Source organism: Parasteatoda tepidariorum, chromosome 3, assembly GCF_043381705.1.
Source record: "Parasteatoda tepidariorum isolate YZ-2023 chromosome 3, CAS_Ptep_4.0, whole genome shotgun sequence".
NCBI lineage: Eukaryota > Metazoa > Arthropoda > Arachnida > Araneae > Theridiidae > Parasteatoda > Parasteatoda tepidariorum.
This window is the reverse complement of record NC_092206.1, coordinates 18348341-18375110: the sequence shown is the minus strand read 5'-3', so window position 1 is coordinate 18375110 and position 26770 is coordinate 18348341. Positions and strand designations below refer to the sequence as shown.

Genomic DNA, 26770 nt, shown 5'->3' with positions numbered 1-26770 from the left:
AGAAGTATTGTCCCATGAGAACTTCGAAAAGATAAAATACTGTATGTAGAAATACATTATATCAGCCTTACTTGTCTATAAAAAAAGTAGTAACTCCAAATGCATCAGCCATATATTGTAAGGTTAAACTTCTATAAGATTCCAGTAGTTGAGTGTATGCCATAATTCTCATCTCTCGGACGTAATACCGAAAATGAGGTGCCAACAGACGATCTTGTTTAAGCATTTTCTCAACCAAGGCTGTAAAGAAATAAAATTCAATGTTATATAAAACAATTCATAATTTTTTATTCTAAAATCTCTATAATGCAAATAAAATTTTAATTTCTTCACACAACTCTTTGCAAATTTTTTTTTTGCTTGCATTTGTTACTTGCAGATTAACTAAATTTTGATTTCACAGCTAAAAATAAATAACAAACAATAAGGCAGTTTGTTTCTATATAATGTTTTGATTTATGTTTATAAAACTTATTTTTGTTGCAATCTGTAGATAGTAGTAAAAATTATCAAAAAGCACAATACAGTTATTATTTAACTATTCTTATGATCACTTCACTTGTTAAGCTTGGATAAATATTTTTGATCGTACATGAATCTGAATGAAACTATTTTCATTCATTTGTATGATATTTCATATCCAAATCATTCATATGAGAATTTGCATCAAATCTCCACAACCAATGCTGTTAATATTTTTTTAATAATAGCAGCAGTGTAAAAGTTAATCTAGTTTCTGTTTTAAAAAAATGAGCCCTACATGAAAAATATTTTTAAAAAAGAATATCATAATATTAGGTTTATGGATCATTATGAATTATTATTACAGAACTAAGATTTTTTTTAAATGTTGTAGAAAAAAAATTTAAAAAAATATTAGAAATGTCACAAGAAACAAGATAGTTAATTGCTTTAAAATTAACAATCGGGTCTAGTATATTTATAAGGCAAGTATATTTGTAAATGATTCCACACACACACACACACACAAAAAAAAATTTAGGTCAACTTTACAAAGACTATAATACAGAAGTTTAGTCATGTACTTCCTAATACCTCTTGTTTTAATACAATAAAAATTAAGGTTATATTAATATTGACTTTAATTTAAATACAAAAACAAGTGTATTAATAATATTTATACGTAGTTCCCTGAAAACGACTTGTTTTATCAGATTAATGAACTTCCTTTTCTTCAATTTACAACTTGAAATTGACTTGAACTATCTTAATTTCATGTTTATTTGCAGAGTTGCATTCAAAGCAGTCCAGAGGTAACTATTTTATCGTAATGTACTAATTTGGTGAGTAAATTGTTGAGCTCACCAATCATTAAATTACTGTAAAATAGTCATTTCTGAAAAAAATATCAGACCATTTTATACAATTACAAGAAAACATAAAATTAAGATAATTTATGTACATAAAAATATGGTTTCAAATGTGCACGTGAGCTGATAATGGAGAGGCAACCTTCAGGGCATAGGATGACATTTCCAGTCACGAGTTGTTATGAAATTTTCAATCCTTATAAGGAATTTCTCTGCATTGATATAAATATTAGTAGAAATTCAGCCTTATATATGAAAGCATTTGCTTTTAGCAGCAGAAAATAAAACGTAATTTAAATATATCTGATAATAAACAGATATGCATAATATACACGCATGCCATTCACGGAAAATCTGTCACCATCGCAAAAACTTATTTAATATTATATACAGACATTTAACATAAATATTATAATAATGCTTGACTGAATTGTAGAGTAGGCTAAAAAATATACACTGTATATGTATTTTGATTATACATATACAAATGGTCAAAATTTCTAGATTTAACTCCACAGTGAATTTTTCGAAACATTAGATACAATAACAAAAAATTTGATAAGTCAATGACTAGTTTTATATCTTTAAAAATGTGCTAAATTCTATGAATAATGTAATAATCAGTATAGAGATTGATAAAATTTAAAACACTTTATACCTAACTTCTGGAAGAACTCAGCATACTGGCAATTGTAGAGGGAAAATAGATATTCACGAATATCTGAAGCACTATGAAGAACCTCAAGAATTTCAGAACCCTTTACAACCTGAAGAAATAAACATTTACATTAGAAAGGATACTTATATGAAGTTTTTTAAAATATAATAAATAAAATAATACTGCACCTTTTCCCTGAGATCTATTCTTGCCAGCGATATCATACTGCATATAACAGTATAAGTAACAAAAGTTTTGTAATCCATCAGCTCATAACTGGTAAATGTCGAGACAGTATCCAAGAAAAAATTTGCAGCATTTTTAAAATCTCTAATTGCCATGCAATATACTCCTTGATAAACTTTCAACCGATTTCTACGATCCCAATCTCCACCTTCTTCAATCAAGCTTAAATAAAAACAAAATTCTTTATCTTAAATAAATTTAATAATAATAAATAAGTAAATAATAATCATCATAATAAATAAACAGAATAATATACAGTATGGGACCCCTAATCCGGCATATTGAAATTCGGCACTCAATCCGACCAATTTTTTTTTATAAGAAATTTTTATCGATAAGAGAAAAAAAATCAGTCATATTTTCTTTTTATTTGGAATTTTTTTCTCTTGAAGTAAGTAACTATATTTTATCTTTTAAAAATAAAAACACGAAGAGAAAAAATAATAAATCTGTATCTAACAAAACATCCATTCCTAAAGCAGTTGAAATTGAAAAGTAAAAACATCTATATTTCCAATGAACAAAATAAAGAAATGCAAGTTGGAAGAAACTGATCAATCAATCTTGACAGCTGTGCAAATGCTTTACTGGTTTGTCTCCACATTTCCCTCTCCTGTTTGACCATAAATTAGCCACACCCTTTTGACATTGAAACTTCTTTCTCACTTGGTGTACAAAATGATTTCTATCCCTTTTGCTGTTTTTTTTTTTTTTTTTTAAATTCGATTCATCTATCTTTTTATTAATTATTAATTGTTACTTTTTTTTGTTACTTGTTATTTTTTTATCATTATTAGTTGTTTACTTCTTTTTGTAATTTTTCATTGTTAGTTTCTTAGCATTAATTGTTACTTTTTTTGTAGTTCCTTGTTAGCTTTATTTAAAAAAAACATTTTTAAAGCGAGGTGAGCGTCTTTTGTTAAAACAAAATGTTATGTAAAAGAAAAAACGAGAACAATGAGAACGAAAGAAAAAATGAGAATTTCTTTTTGGAGGATTCGGATTATCTCATTGTGAATTATTTCTTCTTGATTATATCATATAGATTATTATTTTAATTAATGAAATTTCTAAAGATGGAGCAGTTTTAAATTCACCCCATCATAATCTACAATAGAAACTCAGCTAAATTTATTGGTTTTTCTGAAATTTACAGCGTAATTGAATGATCGTAATATATGGGCGCCATATTGGAATTTCCGAAATACGGAATTTTGTCGGACCCGTGAGTTCCGGATTTTGGGTCCTATACTGTGTAAAAAATCCAAAAATAATCATAAATGGATCTTTAATAAAAAAAATTTAAAAGTTCCAAAAATTATAAAATAGTACTAAAGTAAATTAAATGGTACAAGCTTCAAAGCCAAGATTGCATAGCAGATAATGTTTTATAATCATCGTCAAGATTCTTTTTAGCCAATCTGGCACAAAAGGCTTTAAGTCCTGTCTTCCATCTCTCGAGGTCCAAAGCAGTCTCCTTAGACAAAGCCAACTAGCTAGACCATTCAAGTGCATACAATAATACAATTTAAACTATATTTGATTTTATGATTGAAATTTAAGATTATATCAAGTATGCATAAAAAATTTTAACATGAATTTTCCTATTTAAAAGAAATATTTTTTTAAATAGATTTTTTACTTTCATAACTAAGATAGATACTTTCTAAAAGTGCACAAAATTTGATAGAGGAATAGAGTATTCTGATTTAGAATTAATCTTTATTCTGATTGTAGCAGTATGGTCAATTTTAACAAACTATTAGAGAACATATCAATGAAATATTTAAAATATAAAATATCTTAAAAGAACATAAATGTAAAGTTTTATGCTGCTGTTGTCAAATACATGGATAAAAATAATTATTACTCAAGCATTTTATTATGGTATAATGGCATCTCATAATGTCGCTAAGCTTCGGACAAAGTAAAGTGAGTTTTTAAAAACATTTTATAAGAGCGTGACCAACAAAGTTGAGAAACACTGTTTTATACTGGAAAACCATAAACTATTAACAAAGGTGATGGTGAGAGAAAATTTTAAATTCATCTGCTGCTGGAAGTGGTTTATTTTAATGTTGTAATGTCAACAAAAAGAACAAAAAAATTATCTTAAATATCAGATGGAAAAAAAACTAGGATGCTTTTTATGAGAAGGTATGTATCCAAACAAAAGAATTTACCTACCACAAGAACTAAACTTTATATCTAGATAGTGCATGTTTGAATAGTATGTGATATTTAACACAGTCAACCTTCATGTAAATAGATAAGCATTTTAAACAGAGATTTACAATTAAATCAAACACAATTACAGAAGTTCCTTACAGAATTGTGCTTGTTGAGAAAAAAATATTTAATTCCAATATTTATGACCACAAAAAGAAATTAAATAAGTATATAACAAAGTACAAAAATATTTAGTTTTGTCAAGCAAAAAGTAATAATAATAAAAGTTAAAAAAAAGAAACTTTCAAAACATTTATGCTTACATAAAATTACAAAAAAGGTATAAAACAATTTTATAACCTAATAAAAAGATGGGGTTAAAAAATAAATTCTCCCATTACTTTTTTTAGTGATGCATATTATAATTATAAAAGAATCCAATTCTTAAGAGCTGATTTACTTATGGTCAAGTGGGAGGAGCAAAGTAGGGAATATAATCTATGTAAAAGGAAATGTTAAAACATTACAAAAATATAACATCAACCACATTCCTTTTTTCTTTATTTAACACAGTCAACCATCATGTAAATATAAAAAATAGAGTCATGTACCTTTTTGCTTTTTCAATATTACGAGTAATCAGATCATGATCCACATAAAATAATCCAATTCTTATGATATGAAAAAGAAGATCTAATCGGTGACCAAGGGAAACTGTCTTGTCTTGTGTTTTTCGAAAAACTGCCAATGCTGCATCCTAGGAAAAGAAAAACAATATCTAAATGCATGCAAATTATAATTAAAAAGAAATTTAGCATTAACTTAAGCTAAAATAAACAAAACATATGCTAACAAAGAAATGTTACTAAGCGCTATGTACTCTTAGAATTAAATGTACATTTTACAAGTACCAGAAGAACTGATAGAAAATTCCATAGCTTGAAAATTAACTACTAAATTACAACAGTAAAACTATGAAAAAATTAATAAAAATTTATGCTTATAAAGCCAAATGTAACTTTGTGTATTGAGAATTCAAACAAAAACGTCAATTTTTGAAATCAAGTAATTTAAGTTTTCATTATGCAATTTTAAATTTATAGGTGAGAGATTTTTCAGAAGTATTTAAAATCAAATTAAAATACATATTTTGCATTTAATAGTGAATTTTCCATTATTATTTATTAAAAGTTAAATGAATTAGTAAAGAGGCTATAATTTTCTGTTAAATTGTTTGATAATAAAAATTTTTTATATACATTTTTGAATTTATTCATGCATTATTAAAATTTTTCTCCCATTTAAATTAAACACATTAGTAAGACATTATCTTTTTATATCTAAAAGTTTTGTTGGTAAACTTTATTCTTTAAGACTATATTTTTAAAAAAAATCTTTTTAAACATTAGCTTAGTGGCTTTAAAATAATAATGACAGAACAGATTAAAATTTTCAACAGAGTGCGAATGTTATATAATGAGTTTCATATTTTTAAAAAAAAAAAAAGAAAGAAAGAAAGGACTGAATTTACAGATGCTGAAATAAGTTTAAAATATTCCATTTGAAAATTCAGTACAAAATGGTGGAAACTCATTGCATTTCTTCTTAAAAATGAAAATTCACCAAGCATCGATAACTGTTTGAGTTTAGTAACTACAACCTGATTTTCAGCATTATTTTATTTCTCTATTTTTCAATATTACTTTATTCCTTATGGAATTAGGCAGCTAACTTTTCAGATACAATTTATTTATAAGTTCTTCGAACATCTGTAAAAATTTCAATGAATTCTATGAGTTTAGCTTAGAAACGTTTCCTTGTAAGCAATAAAAAAAGATTAAGTTTTATTTTAAAATACAAAACATGATAATCCAAGAGATCAAATTCTTTAAGCATTTCTAATTTTAAAATGCACAATCAAAAGAAGGATGGCAAATTTCTTCCATATTGGAGGGTGGGGGGAACAGCATAAAAATCACAATGAAAAAACCTTTTTTTAAAAATAAATTTTTAATATTAAAAAGATTTTTATACAGGTCAAAATTGCAAACAGTTTAAATAATAGTATAAATATACAAGCTATTTGCTATATGATTTTCAAATAAGTGAAAATTAAAAAGCAACAATTGAAAAATAAATAACTACAGCTTAATATTTCAAATAAAAGAAAATAGTAAAACCTTATTTAATAATTATATAAAGAATTGCATAAATATAATGAGATCTTGCTAAAACTACTAAGTTAACAAACCATATATCAAACATATAGTTCAAATCACATTATGAATTAACAATTACAAATAGCATACTAATTTACATAATATAATCAAATACAAGCATTAATATTCAAACCAAATCTATTTAGATATTAAAGTTCTGTAAAAATTAAAAGGAAAAAAAATAGATACATAAATATAGACAGGGAAAAAGTTTTATTTCATTTAGACTAGTTTCGTTCAGTGTTCCGGATAAAAAAAAAATTTCTTTTTTCAGAAAAAAATCACATACCTGATTTAAAATTAATCACTAAATCTCTGCAAGTTATAATAAACTATGATATCTAAAAATGTATATGGTTTCAAAAACAAAAAAAACAAGAGGATTATTAATTTTACCTTTGATCCAATTTTACTTAAGTATTCTGCCTTATTAAGAAAAGCTTCCCTCACTTCCATTTCACCTAAATTTTTTTCAGCATCTTCGATAGCGTCATCTAACTTCTTTAGTTCAGTTTCATTCACTTTTTTCATACTCTCTAGAAGAACTGTATCAACAGGCCAAGATAGATCTTTGCAGACTTCTTCATAGAAAGGAGCCATATCTGAAAATGAATGATTAATGAATAAAAAATATTAATTTTAAATCAAATAGATTTTTAAAAAAAGTGAAAAACAAAAAAAATTTATATAGTTAAATTAATTCTTAAAGTAATTTTTTTTAAATCAAAATTATATCACTGAAAGCTGATTTAGTGCTTAAATCACAGCTTTTCAACCCAGAAAAAGTTAATTGTTAGCATTACTATAGAAAATAGCTTTTCACAGTTCATAAAAATTCTCTGGCTAAAATATTGCCTCTTAAAATATGGTAACATTCATAGATATTTTAACAAAGGGGTTGCACAACCTTTCCTGGATGGAGGACACTGAAGAACAAACTTTGGCTTTCATAGGTCACATTGAATTAGTTTTTATTTTAATTAATAGCAATTTATCTATTCCCAAGAGTATTATGGACAATATCAATTTGTTTTAATTAAAAGACAAACAAGGATATAATTTTCTATTTGTTTTAATTAAAAGACAAACTAGGATATAATGTTCGAATCAAAAAACATTTGAAATGAAACAAACTTAATCTTCTTTTATGTGTTCTTTCGTCATGAAAAAAAAAAACAATTACATTTCATTATTATTTTAGATTTACATAATTTTTTTTATATTATAGTTTAGTGTATACACATTACTTTCCTTTTCATTATTTAATACATCACTTTCTCCTTTATCAAAAATATTTTATTTAGTACCACCACATTTTGTAATTTTTAAATTATAAATTTGGCATTTTTACTAAGTTCATAGAAATTTAAATTTAGGAAGGAAAAAAAAAAAAAAAATCAGAATCTAGCAAACTTAAAGGGTAATACATATAACCACCACATGATAAACTGTTATATATATCTTTTTAAAGCTTATTCTAGGCACAATTTTATCTATGTATAAAATATGTATGCATAAAATATTTGATACGGTGAACAAGTATCAATATGGAAATATTCCCTTATACATTAATAATTATAATTCTTAATCAGGGACGGTAACAGCCTTTAGGTAAAAATATGCCTAAACTCTTGCTTTCTCAATACAGTACTAAACAAACTATCTTAATTATAGGTAATTATAAATCATACTACATATTATAATTAATTACAAAATAAAATATAATTTTACTGCACAGACATATATTTTTATACGTATTAATAAATCAGTTTCTAGGGTAAAAAAAAATAACATTCCACAAAATTGGATAGATTTCCAAGAATTAATAAAATTTTAAGTAGCCAAGTAAGCAAGTACCCCATATTAAAATTGCTTAAAAGTGCAACAGAAAATGCTCTTTCTGCAGAACAATGTAGAGTACAAAATAGTTTTAAAAAATATTATTCCTTAAAAATATTTTTCTTTAAATTATTACGTTCCAAGCTACCATTTAATTTGCAAAGGCACATTTCCGGATCAGCTTTTGATGTCAATGAGAAGTTTTATAAATCATAACGTCAAAGCGCGAGTCAACGAGAAGGAAGGACAAACCTTAAAACTAAATGCACATGGAGTATTTTAGAAATATCTGATCAGAAGAAACTAGCTTACTCTGAAAGCAAGACACATACTAGTTTAAAAAAAGTTGAAAGAGCATTATCAACATTTTCATGACAATAAACCTGTTAGACATTGTTCTAAAAAAAAAAAGAAGTATATTAAATTCAAATAGAAGATCATAGTCAAATATTAATTTGGATATGATGGCCATAAAAACAACGAGAATCAATGAAGATGAGCCTCATCCTGATATTAACACTAGAAACAATTGCGGAAATGACACATATATTATTGCAAGAAAAAGAATCTTAATTGGAAAAAAAGATTCAATTATTATCAACAATGATACTACAAATAAATTATTATCTGCGATAAAAGGTAAGAAATTTTAAAACTAAGATGTCTCATAAAGTAATAATAAGTTGCATTGTTTTGCTGACGTTTGAACATAATATTAATACTTGAGTACATTTTTATTTGTTCTCAATTATTAAATGTTACAGTCTATTTTTTTGAGATATTTCTTAAAGTTTTAGAATAGTAAAAACTAATAAGGTGAGAACAAAAAGCACTCTTCATGAGAAAATTCTATCTTCATAATTTGTGCAATAGTAATATTCATAAATTATCGTATACTATTTAACCCCTCATTTTTTAAAAGATCTTTAGAGAACAGCTTTGTAAGCTTGCTCAGATATAAAAGATAAAATCCGAAGGACATTTTTATTCATTTATAAGCTTGTTGGAGAACATTGCCGAACATTCTGTAAGGGGTCAAGTAGAAACGTCAACTTTTATAATTTAATCATAATAGTTTTCATTAGTCCCGATATTATTATAGTGTCATATTCAACCTAAAACCTGAACTTAAAACATAGAAATAAACAGAATTGTTTCTGTTTTCATGCCAGGTACTTAATTTCAATAACAGTTCACAATTTTTCGACGCGAAATTGAAATTATAAGATCACAGTGATATGCAGAGGCAGAAAGAAATATTTACTGTTTAATTTAATAGCTTCCAGAAGTCGATTTTTTAAACTTTCATCTCCTTGAAATTCGACAGAGGAAAGTAAAAATTTCATCTGTGCTAACTCCAAATTTGGATTCTTTTCTAAGCTTTCGGCTTCAAGATTTTCAATAGGCATTTTACTTTCTTAAATGAACACCAATAATAAATAAATACAACTAAATGGCAAAAGGCAGCACAACAAATTTGGAAATTTCCTTGTTACAGATTTCCACACTAGTGGGATTTCTTTATAAAACGAATTAAAAAACCGATGTAAACAAGTGACTAAACAAATTGGACAAACACATAACCCAAACAGTCAAAAGTACAGTTAAGTTTCAAACAATATGAAATTGCTATTTTCTGTGCAAAATAAAAAAGGAAATAATCAAAGGAAGTAAAATTTATTCAGTCTATATGATTTTTGTTAAGTTTAATATCAATATATTAGTTCATTTTAAGATGGATAAATGTGTAGCTCGCGGTTACAACCAAGTAAAATCTGGCAGCAACTCGTTAAACTGTCATTCTCAAAATAATGAACGAGTTCAACGCTCTGAAAAGTTATAGTGCGTTATCGTTCCTAAAAGCTTAAGAATGTTGCAAAGAATACCAGAGAATGGTTAAAACTTAAAAGTTGAAAAAATTTAATGCAGACAATGCAAATCCCTAATATAAATTAGAAAACCTAATGTTTATATTTGTTTATGTGCTTTCGTTTCGGGATCTAGAGCTTAAAGAATGTTTGTCCGATAAATTATAAGCCGTGTTTAAAATAAATGATTTTTTTTAACAATAATAAACTATTATTCTTGTATTATTTATATAATTTTCAGCGAAAATGAGTGTTTCCGATTTAACTCGAGAAATTGTTGATTCTAATGCTGATAGATCAAATCCACTATCGAGAAAACTGAATAAACTCTTAGAAGCCCGTTTAGATTCTGATAAAGTGAGTTGTAATTTGTTTATATATGATCAAGTATTTAATTTCATTCATGTTAGTGAACTATATAAATATATGTGTCTTATCATTTACTCTTACAATGTGTAGCTGAAAAAATAACTGCTCATTAATATTTAAGCTGCGAAAGTTTTTTTTGTTTGCTTTTTAAGTTTTTAGTATCGTTATTAGTCTGCATTCAGGAAATATCTGCATTCAGAAATACGTGCACTAAGCTTAAATAATAATATTGTAAAAAATTTAGTATAAGAATAATAATAGTATAAAAGTAATAATAATGGTCTATTATAAAAATAATACTGTGTCATTGGGGAAGATTTCCTTACCTGGTACCTGTGCTAAAATAATCTCCAAGTCTTGGGGACTTCCGGGGCAGCAAAACAACACATGAGAAACTAACTGGGGGACCATGAAATGTATGACTCGTCAACTACACAATATTTTTTTCTGAATTTTGAAAGTATTGAAAATACATATTGTATTAAAGACGTTTAATTGCCCTTTGAGGTTTTTTTTGTCCTTCTTTACATTTTGTGTAATACATAATTCACAGTTCTGTTTGGCAATTAAAGATTTTTTTAAAAAATTTGAAATTGTCCTTTGAAAATGTAGTTTCTACAATTTTTAGCAGTTATTTCACTTTTAAGATTTATCATTATTTTTGTTTGAAATGTTCATTTTATCATAAAATTTTTTTTCCATGTTGATTTTCTGAAATTTATTATTATTTTTTAGTTGAACAATTTAATGGGTATTAAATTATAAATGACTTTATAAGATTTATTTCCTCTTTTAATTTAATTTTGTAATTTATACACATTTAAATTTCTGAAATAGGAAACTTTAGATGCACTTAGAGATTTGTCTACCTTTTTCACTGAAAACAATATTGAAAATCGAAGAAACTTGCGAAGTGAAATTGAAAAGAGGAGCTTACGTGTAAATGAAGAATTCCTAGATTCCTTTCGAGATATGAAAGAGGTATTTGTTTAACTAAATGGGTACAAACTATTTAATTTGAACAAATATTTTTAATGTACATCCATTTAGTTTTTCAAATTTGATATATAATGTATATTTAATATAACATTTAGGCTCTAGATGATTTTTACGAAGATGTTATGGCAATGAATGATTGTTGCGGGGAAATGATGAATCGGTTGCAGGTAATTTTTTTTCTTTACTTATTCTTAACCTTATTACTAATTAAATCATTTATAACACTAGATATTTTGTTATCAACTTGTATTATATTTTGTTGCATAAGCAAAAAACCTGACTTAAGATTTAAAATATTTTAAACGAATATTAAGTATTTATTAGTGGGTATTTCTCACATATAAAAATTAAATCTTAATGTTTAAATTTAGAAATTTTTATCTTTCCTAATTTTAAAACTCATTAAATCTTTAAAACCGAAAATATTTCAATGGAAATAGCATGTTTGGTTTTAGTTTTCTTCTGAGATATTAATTCAATTTTTCATCAGATATTTAACTATTTTATATAATGTAAGCAGACATTTCCTTGTAAAAGTAGGCAATATTTCTTACCTAAAAAAAACATTTTATTTTAATAATATTGAATAGTATCCATAATTCATTTTATTTGTAATATATTTATTTTGTATAATTTTTATTTTAATTTTTAATAATTTATGTGCCTTTATCCTACCACTAATTATGATTTTTGTTAAATCACTTCATATTTCATTTCATCACTTCATATTTCACTTGTATATTTCATGGATTTTTTCTTCTCCAGACTACAAAATCTCAAACTCATGACTTGATCAACGAGACTACTAAATTGCAAGCTGAAAGGTATGTTTTACTAACTTTATTCAACTTACATTTATTTTTCACAGTTTTTATTTTATTATGTTCATTCTTTTATTTTTTTTTTATTATTATGGTTTTTATTTATATTAATTTTGTTAGTAGGTACTATAATGAAAATAAAAAAGTAAACTCTGTACTAAACAGCAAAATAAATAGAGCAATAGTACTAATTCGTAAGTAAAAGAATTCAACATACTATTACTGAAGCCAATGATTCATAATTAATTTTGGTAATAGGTACTCTAATTAAAATTAAATTTTAAGTTATATACTAAAAAGCAAAATTAATGGAGATATGATACTAATTTATTTAGATAAAACATAAAAAATTGACATGCTATTATTGAAGCCAAATTTTAAGTTATATACTAAAAACAAAATTAATGGGAATATGATTCTAATTTATTTAGGTAAAACATAAAAAATTGACATGCTATTATTGAAGCCACTATTACTTAATTAATTTTGGTAATAAGCTCTCTTTATATTATGGTAAAATTGGCAGTTTTAATATAGTAATATAGAAAGAGATCTTTTACAGGCCTTTAAAAGGAATAAGTACCAGAAAAAATTGCTTAATTGTGGTAAATTTTTAACATCAGGAGTTGGATTGTGTACAATATTATAAACTATAAAAGCTTTTGGAAGCAATGAGCTATCATTTTCTATTCTTTTCGATTAATTTCATTACTTTAACTAGCTATTTCAATATTTTGTTATACTCAATTAAAACTTAAATTTGACTCTTTATTGAAGAAATTATTGACATATTAAATCATAGTGGAATATTGGAATACACATTGTGTATTTTTATTTTATTTTTATGAATGTAATTTCTTCAACATGAATAAATTAAATAATATTTTTCACAATAGTTTTAAAAATTGTTTTGGTTCTTTTCACAGTAATTTTTTAAAGGATTTTGGAAATTTTTTAAAATTTATTTTAACTGTTAAATTTTTATTATTCTTTTTATTTGAATGGCATTAATATTAAAAATACTTAAGAATTTGTTTTATATTTTACTCTTCTCATCTTTTTTCTTTACATTGTAAACATTTTTTATGAAAAAGTCTTTTTTTTTTAAAATTTTATCAATTAAAATTTTATTCATTTTTTCTGAAGTAATATTGGCATTTGAATTCCTTATTCAATTTAAGAACATTTTTAATAAAGAGAGGAACTTTTTCAGTCAAAAAATACAGATGAAGCAAGAAGTAACTCAAGCTTTTCTTGATACTTTTCATTTAAAGTCTGAAGAAGTTAAAGTTCTTAGAGGCACTAGAGATGGAAATTTAGATGAAGTAATGAAATTTTTTTAAAATCTCACTTATGTTTAATTTTTTAAACTCACTTTGCTTATCAAAATTCTTTTGAATTTCATTTAATTTAAAGATGTGATATTCTTGTGCATCTTTCTCGATATTTAAACAACATTTTAATGAATACACTTGTTTGAAGTTTCTTTTAGTCAATGAACTGAATTACTTCTTGTGTATCTTCTTTGTTATTTAAATAACATTTCAATAAATATACATTTATCAGAAGTTTTCTTTTAGTTAGTGAATTGAGTTAATTCTTATGTTAATTCTTATGTATTTTTCTTGTTATCTAAACAACATTTTAATGATTACATTTATTTGAAGTTTACTCTCAGTTAGTGGGCTGAGTTACTTCACCTTCTTAAATAGTAGTGTCGTTTATATATATTTGGGCTCTTCATAAATATTTTATTTTAGTTCTGGTAACTTATAAATTTAGATATTATGATAAACAAATAAAATGAAGGCAGGAAAATGTCTTATGATTTCAGATTTCAGTTCTAATACAACAAATGTTATACACAAAACTGAGTTTTAACTGAAATTAATAAAATTAAATTTATAATCTATACCTCTAAAGAGAGTACATAGAATGAAGTTATCTCATTTATATTGCCAGAAGCTTGAAAAAGTTAACAGTTCTGAATGATGCCGATTTTGGGTACATATGATATTTCTAGGCATGTAAGTCAGTTTTCATTTTAGATGGGTGGAGACCATAAAAATGAAATGTTACAATAATGTCAGTTTTTGAAACATTTTAATTTCATAGAAATTAAAATGTACTATTCTACAAAAACATGGTAATAATTTCAATTGAAATACATATTAATAATTTTTTTTTGTATTTAATAATTTGCTTATTTAGTAATGGCTATATTATTATTATTTTAGAATTTTTTCAAGGCACTTGTTAGAGTTAAAACCATACATAATAATTGCAAAGTCCTTTTAAGAAGTAGCCAACAAACTGCTGGGTAAGATTTCGTTTAAATGTGAATTAATGTAATTTAGTTATCTACTATGATATGCAGTTGTCTAACACTATATTCTACTTTAAGCATAGAGATTATGGAATCGATGGCATTACAACAAGAAGCTGCTTATGAGAGATTATATCGCTGGACTCAAAGTAAGCAAGTTTTTTCCTTATGTGTTTTTAAAATTTTGCTGTAAAGATTTTGTTTAAAGTAGTAAACAGTGCAAGATGCTTATAATCTCAAGTTATCCTTTTTTTAAATCCAATTTTAAAAGTTTAATTTTGAAATAGTTGTATAAATTTTTTTGAATGCCTATAGTTTATTTATTTATTTTTGTTTCATTCCGTTGGTAATTCTTTTAAAATTGTGCTCATTCTTTATGCTGCATTTGTTTTGTTTTCTAATGGGGAATAATAAATAAAAATTATTATATTTAAATTGACTTTCAACTGTGAATTTATTCTGATAGTTTTTTAGAAATTTCTATAACTTCCTAAATTTATGCAACAAAAATTTACAGCTTTATAATATGGCTACTCTTTTTCAGTTTTAATGTTAATGATGTAAATTAGCTTACTTATATAACTTTTCTGCTACTCCAACTCGAGTAGTTCTCTATTACATTTAAAAGATCTTCCATTTACTAAATAATGTTAGTTGTTGTGTTTGTACTCAGAAATTTGTTCTTATTTGTTTGCTTTTTTCTTTCTGGAAGGTATTATGCTCTGTGAGCAATTGAGGGAAACCAAATTTGTCTAAACTATAACAAAGATTACACAGCTCTGCATTACTGTTTTATTAAGGATGCATATATAGCATTAAAAAAGTTAGTATTTTAAAAATCCTGTTACTAAAATTTTCTTTTAAATATTTTAGGTGAGTGTAGATTATTAAACATCGATTCTCCAGAATTGAATCCTTTATTATGTCAAGCTATGGAAAGCTTGCAAGATCGTCCTATTCTTTTTCAATACTCCTTAGACGAGTATGCCACTGCTCGTAGAGCAGCAGTAGTGAGATCGTTTATTGATGCATTAACTAGAGGAGGTATTATTTTATTACTTTACTTTTCATTTTTTACATTGCAAAGTGTTTACTAAATACTGTTCAATATAACTCAAACTAATTTTAGTAATTCATGCTACCATCATCAAATAAAATAATTAGGGAAAATAGTGATCATTTTGATGCATGTTATTAGTATATTAGTTTCATACTATATATAATATCATAATAAAAGTTCAACAGTCTCTATTTATTAATTGTAAAACAAAATTTTATCTGTGTTAAAGCATTTAATAACCGCTCCTCTTAAAAAGGAAAATTACTAACGGAATTTTTGCAAAGCAATATTTTACTTAATAACTAACAGAATAGTTGTTTTTTTTATTCTTCATAAGCATGTAAAAGTTTCCTTTAAAATTAATAGTTTATTTAAAAAAAAGTCATTAACAAGGCATTAAACACATTAAAAAGGAAAAATCCTAAAATACGTTGAAAATACTACACTGGTTAAGAACAATCATTTTCGAAAATAACACATTTCTAAGTAAATGCCAAGACATGTTTTAACTTAAAAATGAATCACTCGAGGGGTCTAGCATTTCATAATAAGAATGAATGCGTTTTTCAAAAAAGATATGATTGATATTGTACTCTGTAGAAATTTATTGATAATATGAATTCATCATATGAATCTAATGCATGCATATGAGACTTCACGTCCATTTTTTCATAATGGTGCACTAAACACTTTTTATTGAAAATGTGAACTAATGCATACTTCACTAACTTTTTGATCATAGATCATGACTACCTAGGATAAGAATTTTCTGGGTTATGCTACTTTTCTATCATTTAAGATGTTTCTCACTTAGGATGTTCAAGATGTTTCTCATTTAATGTGTTATAACATCAAAAGAAATAGTGGTTTAAATGATTTCTTTGAAATATTTTTAAAATTAAATAACTGAATTTTTTGTCTTTGTATGGGAATAAATGTTTTGGTGCAGTTCTTCGATTTAAGATTAAAATAAATCTTGCCTATGAATAGGAAATGGGACTTAATGTTTTGGAAGTTGTTTTAAAAAAACACTGTAATAAAGGTTGCACTAAAGAGTGAAAATTATATTATTACTTACCTTGATCTAAATTAGATTGAAACATATTGTTACAAAAAAGCAGTTTTTTTTAAAAAATTTTAGATTTGTTTTTGATTTTAAATTTCTGTAGAAAAATATTGTTCCTATTTAATTCGGTAGAAAAATATTGTTCCTATTTAATTTTATAAATAATGTGTACACATCCATTACATTAAGGTTTTAGACTAAATTGTGTACCTTATGGTGAGATTGCATTGCTGAAATATTTGACAATAAATATTGCAGTCATTTTTACTGTCTATATTATACATATATATGTTTAATGTTATTTATTGTTTAATAATTTTTCTTTTTTAAAAAAAAAGGTGTAAGTGGAACTCCTAAACCGATAGAGATGCATTCGCATGATCCTCTACGGTATGTTGGAGATATGCTAGCTTGGTTGCATCAAGCAACAGCCTCAGAAAAAGAAGTGTTGGAAACTGTTTTAAAGAAATGCACGTGTAAAGGTACATTAAAAATTGAAATTCAATAATCATTTCAACATAATATTTCAGAAAATTCTTTGTTATTGCGCAAATGCAGCAAGCAGATCGGTTAAAAGTTTGAATATAAATATTTCTTGTTGTTTTTAATTTCTTTTTAAAGTAAATTTAGAGATCTAATTGTTTTAAAATGTACTGTTTGTCATTATATATCATACACACTTTCTCAAATTATGAATAGTTCTAAAAAGAAAATAAAAATTTGTTTTTTAATCTCTACAGGAACTATTATTTCCAATGTAACACAATTTTTTTCTGATGTTCATAAAAAAGGATATTTTAATAATTAGTTTCATAAACTTAAATATATCATACCTGAGCTAATCAAAGCTCTATTCTAATTTAATATAATGAACATATGCTAAAGTTTTGTAAAAATGCAAAGTTTAAATTAGCTTTGCTCATCAGTTAGTACTTCTAAGATTAAAAGCAGAGATTATGGCATTAAACAGTTTAAAGTCTTCCAATTATTTAAAACACTAAAAAAATTTAACTGACTTGGTTGAAGTAATTTAAGACAATCTATCTATTATAAAAATGTGCTCTTTAACAGCTGGAGGTATCATTAATTTTTTCATAAAAATCTGTGTAAGTAAACGTTCATTTAAAAAAAATATAATTTAAATGCCTAAATTTATTAAAAATATGAAGATATTTTACAAACATTTTATTACATGAATTTTATATTATTATAAAAAATTTGTTATTGCAGATTTGAGTAAAGAGATACAAACTTCTCTTTCCCACATCACCGAAGGACTCTGCAGGCCACTGAAAGTGAGAGTTGAGCAAGTCATTGTTTCTGAGCAGGGTGCTGTGACTCTTTTTAAACTTGGATCTGTTTTGAAATTTTATTTACATACTATTCGGTTTGTACTATCTTTATTGATATTTTTATTTAATGTAAATAAGTGATAAAACCAGAGGTGCTGACTATTACAATTTATCAGTAATTGTTATGATTTCACAGTGAACATTACAGGATAAATGAAAATTTCAGTTTTTGATATTTTCCATAATTATTTATTCAAAATATGTTTCTTTTTCCTCTTAATCACCAAAAAATATTAAATTATGTTGTTTGCAACTAATAGTTCATTTCTATTCCTTAAGAAATTCTAAAATTAGTACCAAATCAATTTGATAGAAACAAAGCAGAGAAATTTCATATTTCCCCATTTGAACAATCTATTATAAAATATAATTTTCCCTCCTTATAGACAAGAAAAAGAACATAAACTCAAATCTGAAGATTGTGAGTAAAGATTTATAGTGGCTTAAATGCAGGATGATGTGTTTCAATTTTACCAAAAACTAAAACATTGATCCCAAAGTAATCCATTTATAATGATTTTATCTTTTATAATGAAGTATAAAGTTTTAGTGTTGTATAATTTTGAAAACGGACATTATGTCATTAATTCACTGTCTTGTAACATAAAATTAGTTAAAATGTTTACTTATATTTCATAAATACTGTACTTGATTTTTCAAAAACATGCTACTCTTTAAAGTTGATTTATGATACTGAAAAATGTGCAGTTTTTTTATGTCAATAAAGTACAAGTATTATTTAATATTGAACATTAAAAGTTAAAATTACATTAAATTTTTTTCCAAATGGCATTTTTTAAAAATTGCGCATAAACTTTAGCCAGTCATTCAGTGCATTTTCTAGATTGTGAAATTTTGTTTCACTGAAGCATTATCATGAATTTAAAACACTTTGTTATTCTGAATTTAAAATTTCGTCGTGATTTTTAATTATTGTAAGCAAAATGTTTTTTATGATCTAGAATAGTTTTAACACTTTCTGATTTTGACGTTATTCTTCTATCTACTTCCCTTAAAATTTTTAATTTCTTCTCCAAGCATAAAACATTGCACTGGATAGAAACAGTCACTTCCTCTAAATAATATATGTCTAGAAATCTAAGTAAAACTAAAATCTAGAAGAAAGCAAATTTTACCATGTATTTTAACATCAAATAAACCACTTCGCAAAAATAGTTAATTTTTTTTACCATTTACGCTTAGGATTTCTTCGGTTATGAATAGGTAATCCTATAACTTTTTCTTAATTCATAGAGAATTAAAGATGTTTCATGTTTATTGAGCAGTGACATCAAAAGAAATGGTAGTTTGAATATTTGTCTCATGACTTTTATTCTCTATTGACTCATTTTCAATTTAAAAATGTTAAATTTGAAAGCACAAAAAAAAAAATTTCCTAACACTTATTTTTGATTTATTTTCTAAGAATAAAAAAGAAAAATTTCGGTTGCTGAATTGGATTGAAAAGTTCAGTTTGGACGTTCTAATGGGGGTTAAAAGAACATTGCGTTTAGGGAACAGCAAACGAGATTTCATGTAACGGTCGTTCTTTCGGAAAGATTGCACTAAAAAGTGTAGACTGTATTATATACCTACATGGAGTTTAGTTGTATATACACCTTAAAATTGCAGTTGTTTGAATTTTGTAAACTATAAGTGTATTTGTTAATGTATTTTTGGGCTTTATATTACTAATATCTAGTTTGACAAAAGGTGCATATCTGTAGAATTATTATTTATATTTTATTTCATACAAATATAAGCTACCAATGTGTTTTTTATTTGTAATTATACATTGTTATTTATTTTTTCTAGACAAGTTATGACTTCTGAAGCTGCTCTTTTGACAACATTAGAGGAAATGCTCACTTTATCTCAAAAAATGTTTTACAACAGCCTGTCTTGTCATTGTAATAGAATTTTAGAAAAGATTGACCTCCCACCGGCAGATTTAGGTCCACCTGAAGGTCTTAAACAAACTTTAACACTATTACGTGAAGTTTTATCTTGCCAAGATGCCTGCCTTGTTACTATTGATGACAGGCAAAAAGATGTTCCGCAGGTATATCTAGATTTAGTTAAATACTGAGTTTATTATACATATTTGTTAATTATGAATTTTCTTTTAAGTTTATTATATGTTTAATTTCAAAGAAATTATAAAACTTCTATGCCTCTGTTATAAGTAAAAATATAATTGATTATATATTGTTGCGAATTAAATATGTTTATTACAACAATGGATGAAATGAATGATTATTTGATGATGATTGATTTAATGATGGTTTCGGAATAACATTAGGTGATACTTCACAATATTAATAATATTAATTGGAATAGAATGAAATTGGATTTGGATATTGAATATAGAAGAGAATATGAATTAGCCATAGAATAAAAATTGCAATTACTGATTTCAGAGTAAAAAAACAAACAAGACAATGACTCGCCATATCCAAATGCAAACATAGCAGATGACATAGTGATAGGATGTTTCAAATAAAATATATATATATATATNTATATATATATATATATATACATACATCTGCCAACTTGTTCGGCTGTTGAGAAATAATTTTCTTAGTGCTTTGAATCATTAAGTCTTGAAGTTTTAAGTTTCAAAAAAATTTTTTAACTACACAACGCTTCAATAATTTAAAGAAATAAGTAGGTAGGATCTATTGTTTGTATTGTTTATGAGTAAATCTATTGTTGTTTGTTAATTATGCTCATGGATGTCTTAATGGAATAGTTTTTAGAAAATTCTTTCAAACTTAATTGCTGCTTTACTACCACTTTGTGAAATCTTTTTCAACAACTGCACAAGTTAGAAGTATGTATGCCGACGAATTAAAAATGTGCTCGATGTATACCAGAGAAATAAAACAGCTAGCTCAAAAATAAGGACAATTAAAAATGGCTTCTTCATAGTACTTTAATTTTTATTTTATTTATTATATTAAATAAAAAATGTATTCAGTATATTTACTTTTAAATTGAGAAATAATTCCTAAATTTAAGAAAAATCACTTGAAAATTGTGCTTAAAATAAACTTATTTTGTTATAAAATTAAGGGTTCATAAAGGTTTTAAAAAATTTAAAGATAAGATTTAAATAAAAGAACAATTTGTAACATTACACAAAGTGTAACTGTAACAGTCTGTAAAAAATGTTTTCATATAATATCTAAAATATTAATAAGATGTAAAATATGAAATTTTTTATAATAACATTTTCTTCCTATTTTGTTAAAATTGAAACATATTTTATCATGCTTTTTTGTACAAAGTTTATTATTTTTTTAAGATTTAATTTATGAAACATTGTTACACAGCTAATATAAATACAAAAAATGTAACTGAATTTTGATAATATAAATTTATAAATAAATTTATATAAATAACAAAAAATAATGTAATATAAATTTTATAAATAATAATAATTATAATAATCACTATAAATTTTTTGCATTAGTTTAATTTCTGCTAAAAAATTATTAGGAAATACAAGTTGTATTTATATTTTATATCCTTGTATATTCTTTGTATATAGTTTTCTTTTTACTCAGATAATGTTTAAAACAAATGCATAGGTTGGTGATAAACTAATTCTTAATTTCTCTGCCATAATTAACTTTCAGAAGTTAAACACTTTCTTTCACTTCAAAAATTCTTTAATATTTTGCATGTCAAAACAATTATAATACATTGAAAATCACAATCAAAGCTTTCAGATATTTCACAATTTTTATGCATGGTAAGCTTAAAATTGCTATAATAACAAAAATATGTCTCTTTTGAATAACAATGATGTTTTAAACTATTTTTCCTATAGCCACTTGATTACATTATTTTTGAAATTAAGTATCTAAACATAGTAATAGGTATCAGTTATCAGCTCTTTATTCAGTTTGACTTTATGAATTTAGTTTTGTTCAGATTTCAAGTCATTATTCTACCATTTTGCAGATTTTGACTGCTGTTATAGAACCATTACTTCAGATGTGCCATGTTTCAGCATCAAAGCTTGCCAGTGCTGATATGGCTGCATATCTTGCCAATTGTATATATTTAATCCATTCATCTCTGATGTTATTTGAATACACTGACAAATATCTTGAAATGCTTCAAGCTCAAGTAAGAACCATGAAACTATTAAAATTTTTTAAATTGTATGATTAAAAAATAGATGTGTAGGTTAGTGGTTCATTAATGATCTTCTAGCTATCTGGCAGCTCGTTACTAACCTAGTTGAGTTTAAGTACAAGTTGAAGTGTTATGTGTAGCAGAGTATACAGTATCATGAAAAGAATCGATTCTGAAAGAACTGATTCTGAAAAATACTTGAAAAGTCAAAGACGTAGGTGTTCGATATTCTTATCTACAAGTATCAAATAAAGGAGTTCTATGTGAAGTTCAACAGATAAAGAGGAGTCTGACAAAGTTATCGATGAGTTCCCTCATAAAAAAAAAATTAATTCAAGCAATGATTGTAATTGGATAATTTTATAGTTCCACAACATTCTTCTCAGGTTTAATTGCTGCCATTCATTAAATACAGAACTAGTAATCCTGTCTATTATCTGTAGTCTACTCTGGATGTGTTAACAGATATGCCTAAGCTGACATCACTTCACTATCTTCAGAAAAATGATCATTGATCAATCAGTAACTAGTAGCAACCAATAGGAATTCGAACAGGAGTACTAATAATCCAACGGAAATAGTGTGAACAATTGGTTGCCATTCACAATCACAAAATTGAGGCAATTGATTGATTTATTCTACTCAAGTGATATATGTAGTTTTATCTGGTGAACTCTCTGGAACTATCCTGTGTTCCGGTAATAAGACTTGAGACTAATAAACAACTAAAGAAAACATTTATTAGATTAAACAAACATTTCACATGCCCAGCGTGTTCTTGTTCGATACAGCTTCAGTAATTTGGCTTAGACATCTCTATTTCATATTTTAGTTTATTTATGTATTGCTAATTTAACAATAAATATGTCTTTTTTCTTTTAACGACAAATGCATTACAATGACAATCCCACCTGCTATTTTAAATTGTTGTTACAACAGATTTTTACTATGTATTTATGTATATATATGTAAGAAGCTAAACCAAATTCTTAACTTATTTTTTTTATTAAAAAAATATTTTTCCCTAGGCTATAATTTGCGCTGCGCTGTAATTTTATGTGTTTTAAATAAGAAAATATTTTATTATTTTAAAGGTTTTTTACGTGTCATTAGTTTTTTTTTACAATACTTTCATTTGCTTTGATTCTTTTTATTATTATTATCAGAGTTTATACATTTTCTAAAAACTTAGAGAATTTTCTAAAGCTCAATTTTTTTCTTCCTTATATTTTCCTTGAAAACTCAAAAGTATTTTTTCTATAGATATTGTAGCTTCTCAAATTATTATCAATGTATCTTTCCCGTAAATGTGCATTTCTGATAGACAGACAATTTTTTCAGTCGCAAAAGTGTTCGCCTAACTAACAGATTTCACTATATTTCAAGAAAAGTTATTAAAGTAAGTTCAGATTGAGAGCAGTTATAAAGAAGAAAATATTAAATAAATTATCCAAATTGTTGTTCGAATATTACTCGAAATGAAAAATAAACTTTTTATGTTAAAAAAAAAAAAACATTTTAAAAGTGTTATGCAAACCAAAGCTTCTTAAAATATGGTCAAAATTAAATATGAAGACAAATATAATTAACCTACTTCATTATGCCCTATTAAGTTTAGATTAAATGAATTTTTCATCTGCTATTTTATCTGTCTAAAAAACAACATTTTCTGAACAAATTGTGAATTGACGAGAAATTTCTTTTCAAATTCACTCAAATGAGAAATACTTGGTCAGTTAAAAATACACTTACAATCCCTGTTACAAAAGTTCTATATACTTTTGAGAATCTTTTATCTTTTTTTAATATTGACATTTTAAATATTATTTTATTTAATTGATTAAGTTATTTTTGATAGTTTAAAATTTCCTGATTTAAGCATGTTTTTCAACTTTCTGAAGAAAAAAAAATTTAAAACTTATATGTATTTATCTATGTACATGTTAAAATACTCAATTAGTTACACAATTTCTTATTAGAACTTACATAAAATAATTGTGCTGGTGAAAAATCACAAGCAGAAGCTTAGAATCTGTAATTAAGAGAGATATATTTGTTATATATTGTGAAATATTTTGGCACCAGATTACGGAATGCAAGGTTCATTTATTTTTATTTTTTTAATTTTATAGTTCTTTTCTATTTTAAACCATCTGATACCATGTTGTGCTTTCAATGCACAATCAGGGAGTATAATAAAATGCTATTGAAAATGTTTTATTATTATTTGTGAACATCTTACAAAGATTAACTGGTTAATTGAATTGTAAGAAATTTACAAAAACGTGCATAAGTGAGCATTATATATTCTTAGTTTAACACTCTTTTAAGTTTAAAATGTAGTGTTTTCAGATCTGCAAAAGGAAATATTTTAATTTGTTTCTGAAAAACAATAATGGATTTCCAGGGTCTTCAATAGTAAAGTATGTATAAATAAAACTAATGTTGAAAATTATGTATATAGAGTGAAAGGAATTCTATAATTTAGGCATTAAAACATTGAATGTAATTTGATTAATTAGTAACTTTGTAAGAAAGGATTTTATTAATTAATATTTTTATACATTTTTTAATTAGTTACTGTTCAAAAATCTGCTTTTTAAGTTTTTATCAGCTATAGCAATTTTTTTTTTCATCATTACTTTTTTTTATATTTACATATATATCTAAAATAAATTCTTCCCACCTATTTTAGATGGATGCCCATTTAGATACATTAGTGAGTGAGCAAGCTTCAACAATTGTGGGACAATTAGGTTTAGGTGCCCTGTATACTTCTCTTCAAGATTTCCAGCCTAAGCATGGACCCTTGTCTAGCCTTCCTGGTTGTGATGCCTTGGCTGTTCAAGCTGCTGTTGTAAGTTGTTTTCTATTTATCATTGTATGACAGATTTGAGCGGGTTTTTTGTTTGTTCTGTAGATGAAACTATATGATTCTGTACGTACAAAAGGTGCTTAAGTCATATATCAAAAACAAGTTGAACAATTTCAATATTCATTGATTAATATATCTCTTTGATTGTTTTGTTCAAGTTTTCTCACAAATCAGTATATCAGACATGACAACTTTTCCAGCAATATCTATAAATTAAAATTACAATTTTAAAATTTTAATTGTTTATGAGAGAAAGCTAGTTTTAATTTCAAGTCTCGAACACACAGCGATGATTAGTCTGAGAAATTTAAATGTATTTCATTATATTATTTCAAAATGAATTTTATTTCTTTTCTAGAAAAAACTTGAAAGTTTTCTTTCTTCTCCTGATTCATTGACGATTCCACAAAGTATTCTCCTCCTCTCTGCATCTTTAAGGTAAATATTTTAAACATTTCTTGTTTTTATTTTCTTTTAAATTGGAATATGAATTAATATGTGTATTTTTTAAGGCAAACTCTTAGAAAAAGATCAATGGGGCTTCTCTGCAATGCTTATAGCCAAATATTTGAAGCTGTTAATATGCCGAACAACAACTATCCTGATCCAAGTCTATTACTTCCAAGAACGCCAGAACAAGTTAAAAATTTAATTTTGTAAAATAAAATGTATTTATGATTGTTATATTTTCTTTTTTTTTTATTTATTTAAGATGTATTTTATGGGTTAAAGAAATAAATATATATATTTTGTGTTGAAAAATTTCTTGATGATAATTTTTTTTTAAGTCTGTAATTGAATATACATTTAATTGTAAAAAGTAGTGGCACATATGTATTTAAAATTAACCCTTTGCTTACGGGGTACCATGTAGTACCTTGTACCATCACCTGTTGTCCACATGTACCCGCCATAAGCAAAAGGTTAACGTCTCTTTTTTGCAAAATCATGGGTGTCAAATGATCTGAAAAATCGAATTTCACAAACAAATGTACTTGAAACAAACTAAAAAAAACCTTTGCTCACATTCAATTAAGAGCAATTCTGTACAATTAAAAAAAGTATTAATAAATGTGAAAAAAAGAGTATTAAAATTTCAATAATTAGAAACGCCACATTTTAGAACAGGGGTTTCCAACTTACATGAGGCCCGGGGGCCACAAATCAAATGGCGGGTCGCAACTTTATAAAAAAAATTTGTAGGACTCTTTTATGTTTGAAGGAACATTAAATATTACTGTCAGAGTTTTATCAAGTTGAACAAAACAAAAGTATTGAATTACAAATCAAAATAAGTAGATTTTTAAAAATATTTAATTGTTATTAATAATATTTTTTAAAATATTGAGTAAATAATAAAAGTTCGGGCTACAATAACTTTCAAGTGTGCACCTATGTAATTAATAATTAATGTCCAACAGAT

General features: G+C 25.5%; 2 protein-coding genes across 4 annotated transcripts in view; one reads left to right on the top strand and one right to left on the bottom strand.

Moving 5' to 3' along the window:
* The window catches only part of LOC107457362 (regulatory particle non-ATPase 7), a 79132-nt gene that overhangs the window by 3540 nt on the left and 48822 nt on the right, over positions 1-26770 (bottom strand). The window contains exons 1-6 of one of the 3 annotated variants that reach the window (XM_016075508.2): positions 9727-10253; positions 7020-7225; positions 5016-5161; positions 2178-2397; positions 1990-2098; positions 72-240 (exon numbers count right to left, since the gene is read on the bottom strand). In XM_016075508.2, the coding sequence (XP_015930994.1) occupies positions 72-240; positions 1990-2098; positions 2178-2397; positions 5016-5161; positions 7020-7225; positions 9727-9871 (995 nt within the window). In that variant the 5' untranslated portion in view covers positions 9872-10253. Of the gene's footprint in view, positions 1-71; positions 241-1989; positions 2099-2177; positions 2398-5015; positions 5162-7019; positions 7226-7757; positions 7775-9726; positions 10254-26770 lie in introns of those variants that run through there. The other 2 variants (XM_071178374.1, XM_016075509.3) reach the window with 2 other exon arrangements.
* LOC107457361 (conserved oligomeric Golgi complex subunit 6) lies at positions 10240-26109 on the top strand. Its single transcript, XM_016075507.4, has 15 exons — positions 10240-10687; positions 11537-11680; positions 11794-11865; positions 12464-12522; positions 13733-13844; positions 14757-14839; positions 14924-14994; positions 15719-15889; positions 17310-17453; positions 18202-18358; positions 20139-20385; positions 22296-22463; positions 25168-25329; positions 25706-25785; positions 25860-26109. Exons 1-15 carry the CDS (start codon positions 10577-10579, stop codon positions 26005-26007), a joined length of 1929 nt encoding a protein of 642 aa, XP_015930993.1. The 5' UTR covers positions 10240-10576; the 3' UTR covers positions 26008-26109.